The sequence below is a fragment of the Triplophysa dalaica genome, chromosome 3 (genome assembly GCF_015846415.1).
Source record: "Triplophysa dalaica isolate WHDGS20190420 chromosome 3, ASM1584641v1, whole genome shotgun sequence".
In the NCBI taxonomy this organism is placed as follows: domain Eukaryota; kingdom Metazoa; phylum Chordata; class Actinopteri; order Cypriniformes; family Nemacheilidae; genus Triplophysa; species Triplophysa dalaica.
This window is the reverse complement of record NC_079544.1, coordinates 9,360,977-9,375,116: the sequence shown is the minus strand read 5'-3', so window position 1 is coordinate 9,375,116 and position 14,140 is coordinate 9,360,977. Positions and strand designations below refer to the sequence as shown.

Here is a 14,140-nt window from a genome sequence, read left to right as displayed (position 1 = left end):
TTATTCGTTTAATACATAAATCCTTTCAAATGTTGCAATACTGGAACAGGCGACGTTTCACCCTGCAGGCAGCGTGTGGTTTATACAGTCACACACTAGGGGGCAGTACTCACGCGTGTCATGTTCAAATCGAGGCGCTCTTTACTGTTGTTTGGTATTGTCTCTCAGGATGCAAAAGTTAACAGTGGAATAACAACCAAAGCTTTTGTGAATGTTTTGGTGCGGATAGAATTCAACCAAACGCTGCATAGACGACGCGTCCCTAAGACGGAAGACTGTTGGACTTGCTGAGAGAAAGCGGCCGTGTTCCAGAACACGAAGAAGTGTTCACAACATAAGCTAGCAAACGAGCTAGCAGCGTTTAGCGAATTGTGTTGTCTGTTGTTCGACCCAAGTGTGCATCCACCCGCTGTAACAGAGCTGGGCTATTTCAAGGATTATCATTTTTGGACATTTCCTTTATAAGCTTTCGCTTACGAACTGATAACAGCTGCAGTGTCGCTCCAGCAACAGTAAACCGCAAGGCCTGTTGTGTGGACTACTAAAATGCCTTTTATCATCTCTGTCTCTGTGTGTTTGATCACAAAAGTGCAGCTCTTTGGATTTTGAGGTAATCGGTGTCTCGCATGGAACGTGAGAGTTAAATTAAACTACAGTCTGCGGTTAAACGCCGCGCAAGGTTTTATTTTCACAGTTCAGATGGATAATCTATGCAGCAACAATCACACCAAATAACGTTTTGACATGTTAACGGGCATAAAACTCAAACCGGCATCCCTGCTTGTGAGTCATGTCCTCTTACACTCTTTGTTTGTGGCGTTGGGTGAAGCCTGGTTGATTGTATTCTCACAGTTATTCTGCATTGGAAGTCTGGGTTTCGTGAACGAGCATCAGGCTCCCTCTCTATACTGCAGCTGATCGTCTCGCTCCTCTCGCTCTGTTATAAACGCAAATCGCTGAAATGAATCCGGTAAATGCCACCTCGCTGTACGTGTCTGCGTGTCGCTCTCTCATGCAGTGCGACCCCGAAGACCCGGAGACATACGGAGGATTGTTTAACGTTCTGAATTTCTTTAGAGACTCTCTCTCCTGCCTGGCGTGTGGTGAGGATCTGCACAAATCTAGATTCCTTTCATGTGTGATTGCCTGCAACTAACGTGTTGTTTGTTTCCATCTAGGGAATTTGCTTCAGGATCCAATTGCTCCTAAAAACTCATCTTGCCAGCACTACGTTTGCATGGGCTGCAAAGGTGAAAAGATGATGTTGAAGCCGTCGTGCAGCTGGTGTAAAGACTGGGAGGAGTTTGAGGAGAATAAACAGCTTCAGATTCTGGTTGACTGCTATAGGAATCTCTGCGATTATGTGTCGGTGTGCATGAATACTCAGCAAAGCGCCTTGGGGGTCGAAGGTTATCCCGAGGTGAAGAAAATGTTGGAAGAAGTGTTAGGGACGGTGAAGGAAGAACAGGAACAGTTTAGCATTTCGGACGCGCACAGTCAAACAGACAATTTGGACGCTCCTCACATTAAAACCGAGGTGGAGTCCTCGAATAATTCTATTGATGTGAACCCGTCTGGCTCGGATGATATACTGTTGACGCAACCGAGCTGGATACACCCAAGCCAGTCACTGTGAGGGAACCTTTAAATTCGAAAGAATTAAACACAGACGCTGTTACTGTTGATGTTTTAAACAGCATCGTCAGTCAGGCGAGCGGCGCTAAGCTAGACACATGTTCAATGGAGACCTCTGAAACTGATTTTGAGAACAAAGACTGCTCCGCTGCTCAACAGCACAAGACTGAAACACCAGCGGAGCAAAGTCCGCAATCGTCGTTGACCACAGGTTCATCAGACCACCCACAGCAGCCTCAGACGGGTATGACGTGTCTTGCCGCGTCCCACCGGAAAGTCAGACTGAGCCGAAAGCGTTCTCGCTCTGAGAGTGACAGCGAGATGATCCAGCCTCTCCCCATTGCTAGTTTCATCCAGGGGCCCTCGGTTGCGGCCACAGCACCGGCGAAGTCAGCGTGTGAACCTAAACCTCCCTCTCAACCCGCTGTGGTGGTCTCCAATGGAGGTGTCCTGAAAGTCAACAAGGCCATGTTGGATTTAACTAAAAACATACAGGTAAACGCAGATTCGGGTAATAAGAAGGTTCAGTCGAAGAGTAAAGTCGCCGTCCCTAAATCGAAGGGCAAGGCGAAGGACAGGGTGCTCCCTGCTAGTATATTACCAGGACAGCCCACCAAAGTTGCATACAAAAAGACGCAAGAGAAGAAGGGTTGCAAATGTGGCAGAGCAACTCAGAATCCAAGTGTTCTTACCTGTAGAGGTCAAAGATGCCCCTGCTACTCCAACCGGAAGGCCTGTTTGGACTGCATCTGCAGGGGCTGTCAAAACTCATACATGGCCAACGGGGAGAAGAAACTGGAGGCGTTCGCCGTGCCGGAGAAAGCTCTGGAGCAGACGAGGCTCACGCTGGGCATCAACCTTACAAGCATTTCGGTGCGAAATGCTGGGTCCAACGCTGGAGTCCTCAGCCTCTCCGCAGGCTCGCCTATGGCCTCGTTCCTCACTTCCAGTGCCGATGAGGACCAGAATTTTGAAGATGCTCTCGAGATGCATTTTGACTGTTGATAAGCTGTCTTGCTACTGATTTCTCTCTCTCGTGGGAGGGTTGGACTTGAAAGCAGCCATGTTTGATTCCCAGGCTAGTCTGACAGAAATTGTTTACCAAAACTCTTAACTTTCATGACTTCTACCATCACATACACTGCTGTAATGAAACGTTACTGTGAAGCTAAGTGTTGTGGCATTTTTATTTGGTGGTTTTATTTTGAAGGAACTACACGCTTCACTGCATTATTTTTTACAAATCATCATATTGACAAATGGTAATGTTCATTGACCCTAACCTTGAGAAATGTTTCTGTTTCCCATGATTCAGTCATTGCCGGATAACAGAGTTTGTTTACATGTTACTTGCTGACATTTTGTCATGGTGATTCAAGGTTATTTTTAAATACATAAAGGGTGAAATTATACACTTATGTACATTATCTACAGCCTCACAATTTTAAACCTTACTTTTGGTGAAAAATGTAGCACTTAGTCCCAATAGTGTCAACAGGTTTAGAGACATGTAGACTTGTACTGGTTGCCATTGTGATCACTTCCTGTGTCATTGTCTTCGTGTCTCCTCTCCACAACTGTTAGGTCTGGTTCCGTGCATTCCAGTCAGGATACATATATATATATTTTGTTAAAGAGATTATTAATTTTCTTTATGGAAACAGTCGATACAGCCCTGCCTTTGGTAGCGCTGTCACTTTTTCAATGTCAAATCAATGTTTAAAAGAATGTTCAATGTTGCCCAGATGATTGTGTTCGACTCGACATGGCTCGAGCAGGTGGTTTTGGTTTTTGTAGGATGATGAAGCACAAATGTGTCAAAATGTCTGAACCCAATGCATTTCTCAACCCTTAAAATAATAGTATTTTTACATTTACTAGTGTGTCTAGCCAGCTGATTCATTTCATCTCCAATAATTTTGACAAAGCTCGATTATACCGACGTCTTGCAGTACAATATCTACAAAGATTTCTAGAAAAAAAGTGAATGTAAGTGTGTTCAGTGTTGCCTGCGAATGTACTCATGGCAGTGATGTTATTTAAGCAATATAATAATCAGATTTGTAGATGATAAACAACCCATTACTCAACATTTGTTTTTGCAAAACTGTAAGCAAGTATTTCAATATTCATATTGCCTGAGCACCTTTTAGCACCCATTGCCTCAGACTCTACTTAGTCGTGTCGTGTTGCGGTTGTGTTGTGATACCTGTTCTAGGGACCAAAACTAAAAATACATGTTGAGTAAGGTCAAAGAACATCTTTACTGTTCCACTGCACTGTTTCATGTCTTATATAATGAAATAGATTAGGCAGTGCTTCATCAGTATCTTTAAATATGCTTGAAAACACTATCAGTAGGGCTTTGACCAAATATTAAAACTCTTCTTAGTTAAGTCTTGGATCTTATAGTGGGGTATAGTGTTGTATTTTCTAATCCTATAGTTTGGTAGCGTTGTTTTATTTGTTCCTTTTGCTCTTCAGTGGTCATTACTTGAACTCAGATTTTAGCTTCTTGATTTTGGAGAACTTCGAAGATTATTGCCGGTTTGTTCACTGCCACATTTATGAAAATTGCAGAATGCAACAAAAATAAATTATAGTTTTTTATTTCTTGTTTTTCAAAAAGGTGTGTTGAGTCATGTATTGTGTGTATAATGTTTAATGCAGCAAGTACAGCCCCGGTTTCAGAGACACGGCTTAGCTTAAACCAGGACTGTGCTTTAGTTGAATTAAGTTATTTATGTCGCTTTTATAAAAATCCCTTGGAAGAATACATTACTGGTGTGCAACTTGAGACAAAACACTGATATATTTTAAGATATTTCTAGGCAAGTTTTATTCAGTTATGATAGGTCACACATTCATTTTAGTCTGGGACTAACCTTAAGCCTTGTCTGTGAAACCGGGCCAGTTAACACTTAGTAAATGTTGCTTGCTTTGCAATGAAGTGTGGGTGAAGCACAGCTGCACTGGCTTTATTTCATATCTACAGTCACTTCATCATTTGGCCACAAGAGGGCTACATTGTAGCTAAATTGACATAGATGATAGGGTGTGGAAATTCGGTCCTGGAGGGCGGCCGTCCTGAAGAGTTTAGCTCAAACTTCACTCAGCACACCTGTCTGGAAGTTTTTAGTCTGCCTAATAAGACCTTGATTAACTGCTTCAGGTGTGTTGGATTAGAGTTGAAGCTTAACTCTGAAGGACACCGGCCCTCTAGGAAGGACTTTGGAAACGTCCAATAAAAAGGTAAATAATAGTCAAATTAAAGGGATAGTTCATCCAAAAATGTTTTCTCCATTTACTCACACTCAAGTCATTCCAACACTGTATACATTTCTTTGTTCTGATGAATACGGAGAAAGATATTTGGAAAAATGTTAGCAACTGATATTTCTGGGGCGTTATTGACTACAATAGTAGGAAAAATTATTGTTTCTGTTTAACTCAAAATGAGAAATTTTGAAGATTGTAGGAAAGCAAACAGTTCTGTGGCACCTTTGACCACCATTTAAAATTTTCCTACTATGGTAATCAATGATGAACAAAGAAATTAACCGGTGTGGAACAACTTGGGGGAAGGGAGTAATTCATGAAAGAACTTTCATTTTTGGGTGGATCATCCCTTTAAAAAATATCACTTGAATTAGTGGTTTAAACTTAGTCCTGAAACCCAAAATATTGGCTTAATTCTCTTTTCAATGAATGTAGGGGTTGGTATTGCATTATTTAAATTTGTGCACTCCAACAAACTCTTATAATAGAAGCTCATTTTCATGCATTTGCAGATGTATGGAACATAAAACGTAACCAAGTCATTCTTAGTGTCATACACAAATTCCTACTATAGTGTCCTCCTCGGTTGCAAAGTTTTAATATTATTTAGAAATAATAGATTTCAAAATAATAAGTTCCACCTGAGTAGACAATTTTTTATTGTTTATTGCTGCCACAATACAGAATCCTACAATTCACAGTAAGAATCTGAACATTTTGACTTATTTTATTTTGGAGAAAATTGGAAGTCCATCACAAATAAGACGGATAGTGAGATTCGACTTATTATCAACTGTGTATTAGCAATATGGACTAAATGCACAGAAATGTAAGCATTTTTTTAAATGTCTTGCATGCATTATAAGTATTTTCTGAATAAACAAAATTGAATGTGTAATTCTCACATACAGTACAGTATCAAGATAAATCTGATAAATCAGTTTTTAGTGTATTAGTTGAAGAGGAAAGCACTTCTAGACATCTAAAAACAGTATTAGTTTCGTATAAAATACTTAATTCAAATACATGAAATAATCAGTCTGTTAGTATGTTACTCCATCTACAATATGTAAATCACAAATCTTCAGTCAGTAAAGAATCAAATACTGCTCTTCTGAAATTACCGTGTGCTAATATTGGCATCTGCTGTCACCTTTACCTTTCTCTGCATTCGTACATGTAAGTCAAAAAACTACAAATTCTCATCAACCCAAGCGATATAATTCTGCACTGCCCTCATTCCCACAGAGAAGAAGCAGGGCCAGAAAGCAAAGCTCACACAGCCATGAAATCCGTCTTCATAGTGGTCATTTGTGACATGGACCCCTGCCAGCTCCAGCCTCCGGGCATACATAATCCCATCATCCCTCAAAACATCATGCTCGCCAGTTAAAACATATGCACGCGGCGCCATACGCAAAACCTCCTCTTCTGCGAGTAAAGGTGCAGCCCTGGCATCCAGTAACGCCGGTACATCCTTCAAGATGTTGGAAGACCCAGTTACAGGGATGACCGGTTTATAATGCTTTATCATCTTTTTGGGGAGGAGAGTGGTCCAGTCAAGCTTTGAGCTGTTCAGGGACATGTGGTTTTGGTCCAGAGCTGTGTGGTTATTGATCAGAAGGGAGTGAATAAGGTCGGGGTCGGCACCTAGATATTCTAGCCAGAAACGAGCCATTAGTTTGCGATACAAGATGGGAACGTTTTGGTTTTGTTGATAGGACGCTGTGTTGAAGTCTAAAGCTTGGAGTACAGGGTAGATCAAGACCTGAAGCTTGAATTTCACAGAGATACTGTCGTCTATTCCAATCTAGGGAGAAAAAAGTACATGTTTGTCTTAAAATATTACCACAATCAAATGACATTCGAGCCAAGTTGAAAAAAGCAATTCTAAAAGATTATGTCTATAATATCCTACATTTATCTCATAGACGGTAATGAGACAAAGAGCAAATTGAGAATTTTTTTGTAATTGTTTTACCTTTGATGTTTCTAAAAAATAGACTCTGTTGTTTCGCATGTCCTTGGCACATGTCAAACTGTGCTCATAAATGGTAAGATACAAAACTCTGAAATCAGAGATTTCATTGTATATTTTATTGAGATAATGAATAGCGCTGTCACGGTATACGGAATCGCTGTGACCAACCTTCTAAGCACCCTTAAAAAAGCAATATTTTAACACAATATGGATAAGTTTTATATCAAAGTCAAAATCAATCATATCAATTGTCCTCAATGGTATGTTTTGACACCCCTGTATAACATAATGTAATGTAAGTTAATGGTGACTGAGGCCCCCACACCACAGTGGTTGAGTAAATAAAGAACATGTTGGTAACCGAATCACAGCAGTACCAATTCATTTGCATTGGTTTCAATTCAATAGAAGTGAATGAGTATCACCTTTGTTCGGTTACCAAACACTTCTTTTGCATTCTGCAGAAGGTTTGAAATAACAAGAGTGCGAATAATTGATGACCGAATGTTCTGTTTTTGGTGAACTGTCCCTTTAAGTTTGTAAATTAGAAAATGAGGTTTTTTTGTGATGTACCCGCTGAGCCACTGCAGCAGCCAGATTCCCACCAGCACTGTCTCCGCACACTGCTACTCGCTCTGGATCCACCAAATATTGTGCCAGAGTTGCTGGCTTCAGGAAGTGCTTAGCGGCCTGGACGCAGTCTTCATACTGCACAGGGAAGTGCACATCAGGTGCCATGCGATAACTGCGCAAACAAGAAAAGAAGAATTCATTGTGACTGTGATTTCGCTCTTTCTTACAGTGTGTGAAGGATCAGGGTGTATACTCACTCCACTGTGACAACTACTGCATCCAGATCAACTGACATTTGTCCACAGAGACTGTCATATGAGCCCAACTCTGATGGCAGATTGAAACCAGTCACAACACATGCATACATATGTATTCACAATCTCTGAATGTTATTCTTATATGGGCCCTAACGGTTGTAATACAGTATTAAAAAGACATCGTCTGTGACATACTTGGAGCACCCAAAGACCATCCACCACCATGGATGAATACAACCGCCCTCCTCAGATAGCCTTCTTTCTTTCCAGGAGGGTGGTATATGCGCACGTGGACACCATCAAACAGAGTGTCTTCCACCAGGATCTCCTTATACGTGACCGGCACAATACTCTCAAAACTGACCACGGCAAAGTTGATCACACGAACACTGTGACTCAGACCAACCGAGTGAGCAACATCTCCCTAGAAGACAACAAACAAGGTTAGATATGTGAACCCTGCTTGTGGTTTTGAAATACAATCTGCATGTTGTGATATTGTTGGTACATTGACAAAGGGAGTAAGTGTCATACCGGGGCAATTGAAAAAGAGAGAATAGTTTGTGAAGACAGTGAGCGAACATTACATCTTGCCCTTGGGTACATTCTGTGGATGTGCCAAGTTGGCCATAGTTCATTAGAGCAGGCTTATCAGGGTCTCTCTTAACCTGTCTCTTCGAAACACATTTTGCTTTGACATTAGGGAATGTTGGATATATTTTCTTTTGAGATCTGAGCTGATCTGAGATATTATCTTAGTAACCCTTAATAGCTTTAATGTACTATAAATAGAAATCACTTTATATTTTATTTAACTTTAAGCACTTGGAAAAACCAACTGTTGTTTTTGATGTTATTTTGATTCTGTTGAAAAATTGATATTTGAGTTAGACATCACAATCAGCCAATCAGAAAAGCCCTTTCTCCAGTTCACCTGCAGGATTGTTTAAATGGGGTACTTACCATCCACACAACTCCTCGAAATGTTGCATCCAACACCATCAGTTTCCATGGCTCTGAAATTTGCCCAGGCAATGGGATGTAGATGTAATAGGCAACAGCAATTGATAAAATCAAGGTAATACCGCAAAGCAACTTCATCACGATGTAGTGTATCTCTTCCACTGTATCTGTCAGGAGGGTAGACAATATGACATTGAGCAATTGTGCTAAGATTTTTTTGAAGTTACTGCAACTTCCTGTAGATTATAAAATAGCATTCTGGGAAATGTAGTCCTTATTTAATCAATTAACAATAGAACACTATATTTACATAAACCATATACAATGCCTTCTTTATTGAAAATAATTTTCTTTAATGAGATTGCTTTAATCCATTTAAATTATAAGAAGTCTCTAGTGAAAGACATTCAACTCAAATCTACAATTTAGTGTCCTTTCATGTATGACATTTCGAAACAAATAATATATCTGACATCAAAAATCATTCTAACATTTATGGTATAATAGACAATGCTCAGTAACAATTAAAGGTCACAGTTTTAAATTCAGTCGTCATGTCAAATGTCCACCACTAGGGTTCCCTGTTGTTATAAGAAAAAAGTGACTGTTTAAAATTCTTTGGTTTTATTGAGATATACAATTCGATAAATAACAACTTTGATAATAAAACGTACGATCAAGCCAATTCATGCAGATTTTTTAAAATGTCCTTAATATCATGAAAATTTCTTAATTTATTGAGAGTTTCTTAAAGTTTTTTTCAGTTCCATTGTCTGTTTCTGTATTACACTTCAATTTACGAATACATGTTTTTCATGATATATAATATAACAGCATTTAGGTGTCATCAGTAGGCTAAATGTGTGCATATGTGTCTTAAACATAAAGCTTCTTGCATTTGTATTGGTATCTGTTAATCATCAACTGCTCGGTGTCAAATAAATCAAGGCTTTGGTTTTCGGGAAGTGGGGGAGCTGTATGGTTTGTACTTTTTTTAATCCAAAATAGATTCTTTTTTTGGCTTTTATATGGAATTTTGATAGAGCCACAAAAAACTATGTATTATTATCATATTTGATTATCAGGATCAATATTTATAATTGACCATGTTTCACCACTTCTCAGATTTATGGACAGGCAGTACAGACATAGTAAAGCAGTAGTAGTGTCTAAAGGAAAGTGCTTTCACAAATGTTTGTGATGCCCCATTTCATTACTGTTGATGAAATGGATTGTGTCAAAGAAACGACATATTTGCCAGACGCCAAGTGAGTTTGTGCTCTGCTGAGTAGAAAACCAGACAGGTTCTAATTGTAGGGTTGACATTTACCAAAATCACTCCTGACCACGATCAATGCATTTAGTGCATGTGCGCTTGTAGCAGTTCTGTCTCAACCACCTCATTTCGTTCTTCTTTTACTTCTGTGCTGTGATTTCTGTAATTGGAAAAAGACTGTGGCTAGCTCAGCGCAGGACTGCCAAGTCAGGGTGAAAGAGCAGCAGGCTTTTCCATCATACATTTGCTTTATTTGCATTATTATTGCCAACCTTTCTTCTCATTCTGAGACAAATTGCCTACAACAGATGATTAGTTCTATTGTACAGCCTTAGTGAGTTAAAATTTTAAATATCTGTTGAAGAGAAATATTAAGTTTGACTGTTTAAATATAGAAATGTTTTCAGGCATGTTCTAGCATAGGTACAGAATAATGCTACAAATATGCAGGGGAATATGGATTAGAGGTTTTAATAGATTTAAACTCAGAATGGTGCTAAACACAGGTTTAAATGGTTCTTACGCTGTTGGAAACAAGCGCAGGTATTTCTTAGTCTAAGCATATACTTTGTCAAAAAATAACATTAGAGAACTCTAATGAATGATAAAAGATTTAACAGTGCTTGAAAAGCTGTTACTGTAACTTACTGATCAGCTGTAAACATTTCTGGTGACATTTACGCATGAAAAAGCGTTTTTAATCTATCATCTTTGACAAAAGAAGACTATGCTTACCTTTAGAACATAATGTTGCAACCACTGGATTTATTTCATGTTTTTCAAGACATTACGTCACTCATCTTCACTCTCCAAATGACATTTAAGTAAAGTCATGTTACCCACAAATGAACACGGGAGTCACTTTACTAAAGGTGTACAGAACAATTGTTGAAGGTGACACCTCCCTAAATGCAAGTATGTGACTAATATGATGTTTACCCTGCTGGAAAAACCAGGTCAATCAGCCTAAGGTGGTAAAGCGGGTTTTTGGAGAACAAGTCTCTTTTTAGAACCTTGTAGAATTATTTTAGCCATGGCGCAACAGCCTTTGCCAAGTTTGCCTTGGCTAGACCTTCGCTACATTATCACCATAAACCAGTTTTAAAATGAAAAACTACGCTGCGAAAATTTGTGGTTGTTATCTTAAGAAACAGTCTATCTAACCCAACCCTAAAACCTGACCGTGAAGCCCTTCTTTACATTGCTTATTTTACATATGGGCTATGTTGAATTTAGTGTTTTTTACGTAAAGTAAAATACAATCTAGTCTGTTAATCAGGTTAATGTGGAATAGAGTAAGACCCATTGTCTGAGACAACATTGAGCTGGGATTAAAAAAAAAAAAGCTTGATGATGCCATCAATGAAGTAAGGGGTCAAATAAATGAAGAGTTCATTAGCAAAAAAATGTAAAAATCTTGTAAAAAGTTGTTTTAAAATGTTCAAAAATCATGTTTTTATTGGGCATTCCAAGTTATATCAATCAAACTGCAGTTGGGTTGCTTTGATTAAGTAACCACAACTCAAAACATAGAGTTAACTTGCACGAGAAAACACAATGAAAAACGTGACTTTTAAATAAATAAATAAATAAAAGTTTACTGTTTTTGCAAATAAACTTTTCAAATACTATTCAGAAAACGTATTTATATACCAGGTATCATCGCTGAGACCCAAGGCAGTGTCGCTGGAGGTCTTGTGACTTTAAGTCCTTGGTTTATGTCACTCATATCCTTTTCTCAGACAGGGTTCCTGCTGGGGTTAAAAGTGCAGCAATGTGATCCTTTCATGGTCTTCTTTGATTCAGAATGTGCTCAGTGTTGACAGACTGACTGATGCAAATCTTTTTTTGTGTTGGAAAGGCACAGAAGATTTTGAAAAGTTCATATCGATATCATGGCAGGAATACTCCACCCAAGAATGGAAATTCAGTCATCATTTACTTACTCTTAGGTTGTTAAAACAAGGTGATTCATTTGAAAGAGGTTATAACTGCTTTCTTCAAATACAGTGAAGCTGAATAGTGAGGCTTCCAGTCATTAACAATCCACTTGCTGTTATTCTTTTGTGTTTGTGTTGATGAAATAATGTAAATTAGTTTGGAACAACTTAGGGGTGAATAAATTATGAAGATTTTTGATACACAGACATACATTATTAAGACTTTGTCTATTTTATTTACTCCACTGATTTTAGTCAAAGTAGCAATGTCAAAAAACTTTTATTTGAAAAGGATTTTATGTTCTAATGTTGATGAGTATTAAATAATTAGAATGGCTTCAAACTTGCTCACATGATTAAATGACAAATGTACATAAATGGATTTCCAAATGGGTTAACCTGATGTCACTGCACTACTATACTGATGTAAGACCCTCAATCAAACTAAAGAAAACATTTAACAAAAATCACGTTTATGTAATTGCTGCATCACCTGGTTTTACATTAAAGGGACTGTTCACCCCACAATGAAAATTCTGTCTTGAATCACTCACTCTCTACTTGTTCCAAATCTGTATAAAAATTCTTTATTCTGATGAAAACAGAGAAAGATGCTTGTAACCACACAGTTCTTGGCCACCATTGACTACCATAGTAGGAAAAAGGACAATGGTAGTCAAAGGTGCACCAGAGCTGTTTGCTGTTCTACTTAATTCAAAATATATTATTTTGTGTTTAGCAGAACAAAAAAATAAAATAAAAGTAAAGTAATTTTTCCTACTTTGGTAGTCAATGGGGTCCAAGAACCGTAAGCATTCTTCCAAATATCTTTCTCTGTGTTCACCAGAAAAGAAATTTAGTAATTTAGAACAGATTTGGAACAACTCGCGCGTGTGTAAATGATGTCAGAATTTTAATTTTTGGCTGAACTATCCCTTCTATATATTTTTGAATCTACACCAACAGAAATCAGAGACGTAACTCACTTAAAAGACTCACACTTGCTTTTACAAGATCTGTTAATGCATATTGGCAGGGCAAATCCAGGGAGACACCCATGAGAAAAGATGTGAGACGAGTGGAGATATAAAACACTAAATAATTCATTTCACATGGTGTTACTTGGATCAGTAACAGCAGTCCTCTGAACAGCTTGTTGAAATAACAGGAGGCTCAGATTGTTTTACTCACAATGACATCATCTCTCATCATGTTCCTCTGGGCTGGAGTTGCACTGCTGGCCTCAATCACCACAGGAACATTCGCCAACTTTCATTTACTGCAGTTACATCTGAGAGGAGAGAGGGCAGATGATGTCACAGAAAGTCCTTAAAGTCAAAAGACTCCTTTGTCCAGGCCCTTAATGTTCTAATCCTAAACAGAGGGACATTAATGAGTTTTTGAGATTAAAGTTCTTTGATACCCCTATCAGCAGCTTTGAAATTAAACAACAAGCTGACAATTAAATTTGAAAGTGAATTGAAAATCTATTTTCAGTTAGAAAATATGAGCTCAGCTCAGAGGTTCAGTTCAGAGAAATCTGAGCATGATGTCTTACAAAGAAGGCATATTTATTAAAATAACCTGCAGGCATCACAACCAAGCCACGCTAACCTGCACCTTTATTTGCATTTTAATGTTATGACTAACTTGTACGAACAGGCACTTCGTATTTTCATACAGATGTACAATTTATGTGTCCTAATCCTTAAACATCAATTAAGCAATCTGCTCTTTAAAATGTCGCTTGATTTTTTACAAAAATTTTGTTATTTACAATCCCATGTTGTTAAAAACTATTTTCAAAAAATTATTATTTAGGTTTTGTTCTATTGTCCAACTTATATATGATATAACTAAACAAATTATAATTATTTAGGTGAAACTGTGCGCTTGGATCTGTCGTTGCATCAATGATTATATCACTAAGAAAAGTGATTTTCTTTAGCTTTGAACATAAAGCAACCGCACAAAAACATGCTTGATGACTTAAAATAATAATTTCCTGTCTCTAGATATAATATGTTTTAAAGCAATACCAAAACAATATTCATATTTTACCCGCTGGCAGTTTAAGGTACAGTATACAGCAAACTCCGGTGGTTCTTGTGTTAAATGATGCTTTTACAAGGCTTGTGTTTGTCTGTCATGGTGAGTTAAGGTTTACCACCTTAAATTTGATTAAGCACATGAGCAATTAGCGCATGATGACTTTAAACACAGCTGTTATTAGACT

The 14,140-nt window shown here is 38.2% G+C and overlaps 2 protein-coding genes across 3 annotated transcripts; one reads left to right on the top strand and one right to left on the bottom strand.

Moving 5' to 3' along the window:
- The first annotated feature begins 128 nt into the window (after positions 1–128).
- On the top strand, positions 129–4,263 carry msl2a (MSL complex subunit 2a). The gene is given in 3 exon segments (XM_056741641.1): positions 129–1,103; positions 1,179–1,588; positions 1,591–4,263. Coding segments are annotated over 3 exon segments (1,602 nt in total). The 5' UTR covers positions 129–961; the 3' UTR covers positions 2,641–4,263.
- A 1,292-nt stretch (positions 4,264–5,555) lies between these two features.
- On the bottom strand, positions 5,556–10,791 carry nceh1a (neutral cholesterol ester hydrolase 1a). Of its 2 annotated transcripts, none has more exons than XM_056743646.1 (6): positions 10,700–10,791; positions 8,689–8,855; positions 7,921–8,149; positions 7,726–7,795; positions 7,469–7,640; positions 5,556–6,724 (listed from the first exon to the last, which is right to left on the bottom strand). In XM_056743646.1, exons 2-6 carry the CDS (start codon positions 8,824–8,826, stop codon positions 6,107–6,109), a joined length of 1,227 nt encoding a protein of 408 aa, XP_056599624.1. In that variant the 5' UTR covers positions 8,827–8,855; positions 10,700–10,791; the 3' UTR covers positions 5,556–6,106. The 2 variants fall into 2 exon arrangements, with proteins under 2 accessions (XP_056599624.1, XP_056599623.1); XM_056743645.1 differs by lacking the exon at positions 10,700–10,791 and adding an exon at positions 10,019–10,038.
- Positions 10,792–14,140: the final 3,349 nt, after the last annotated feature.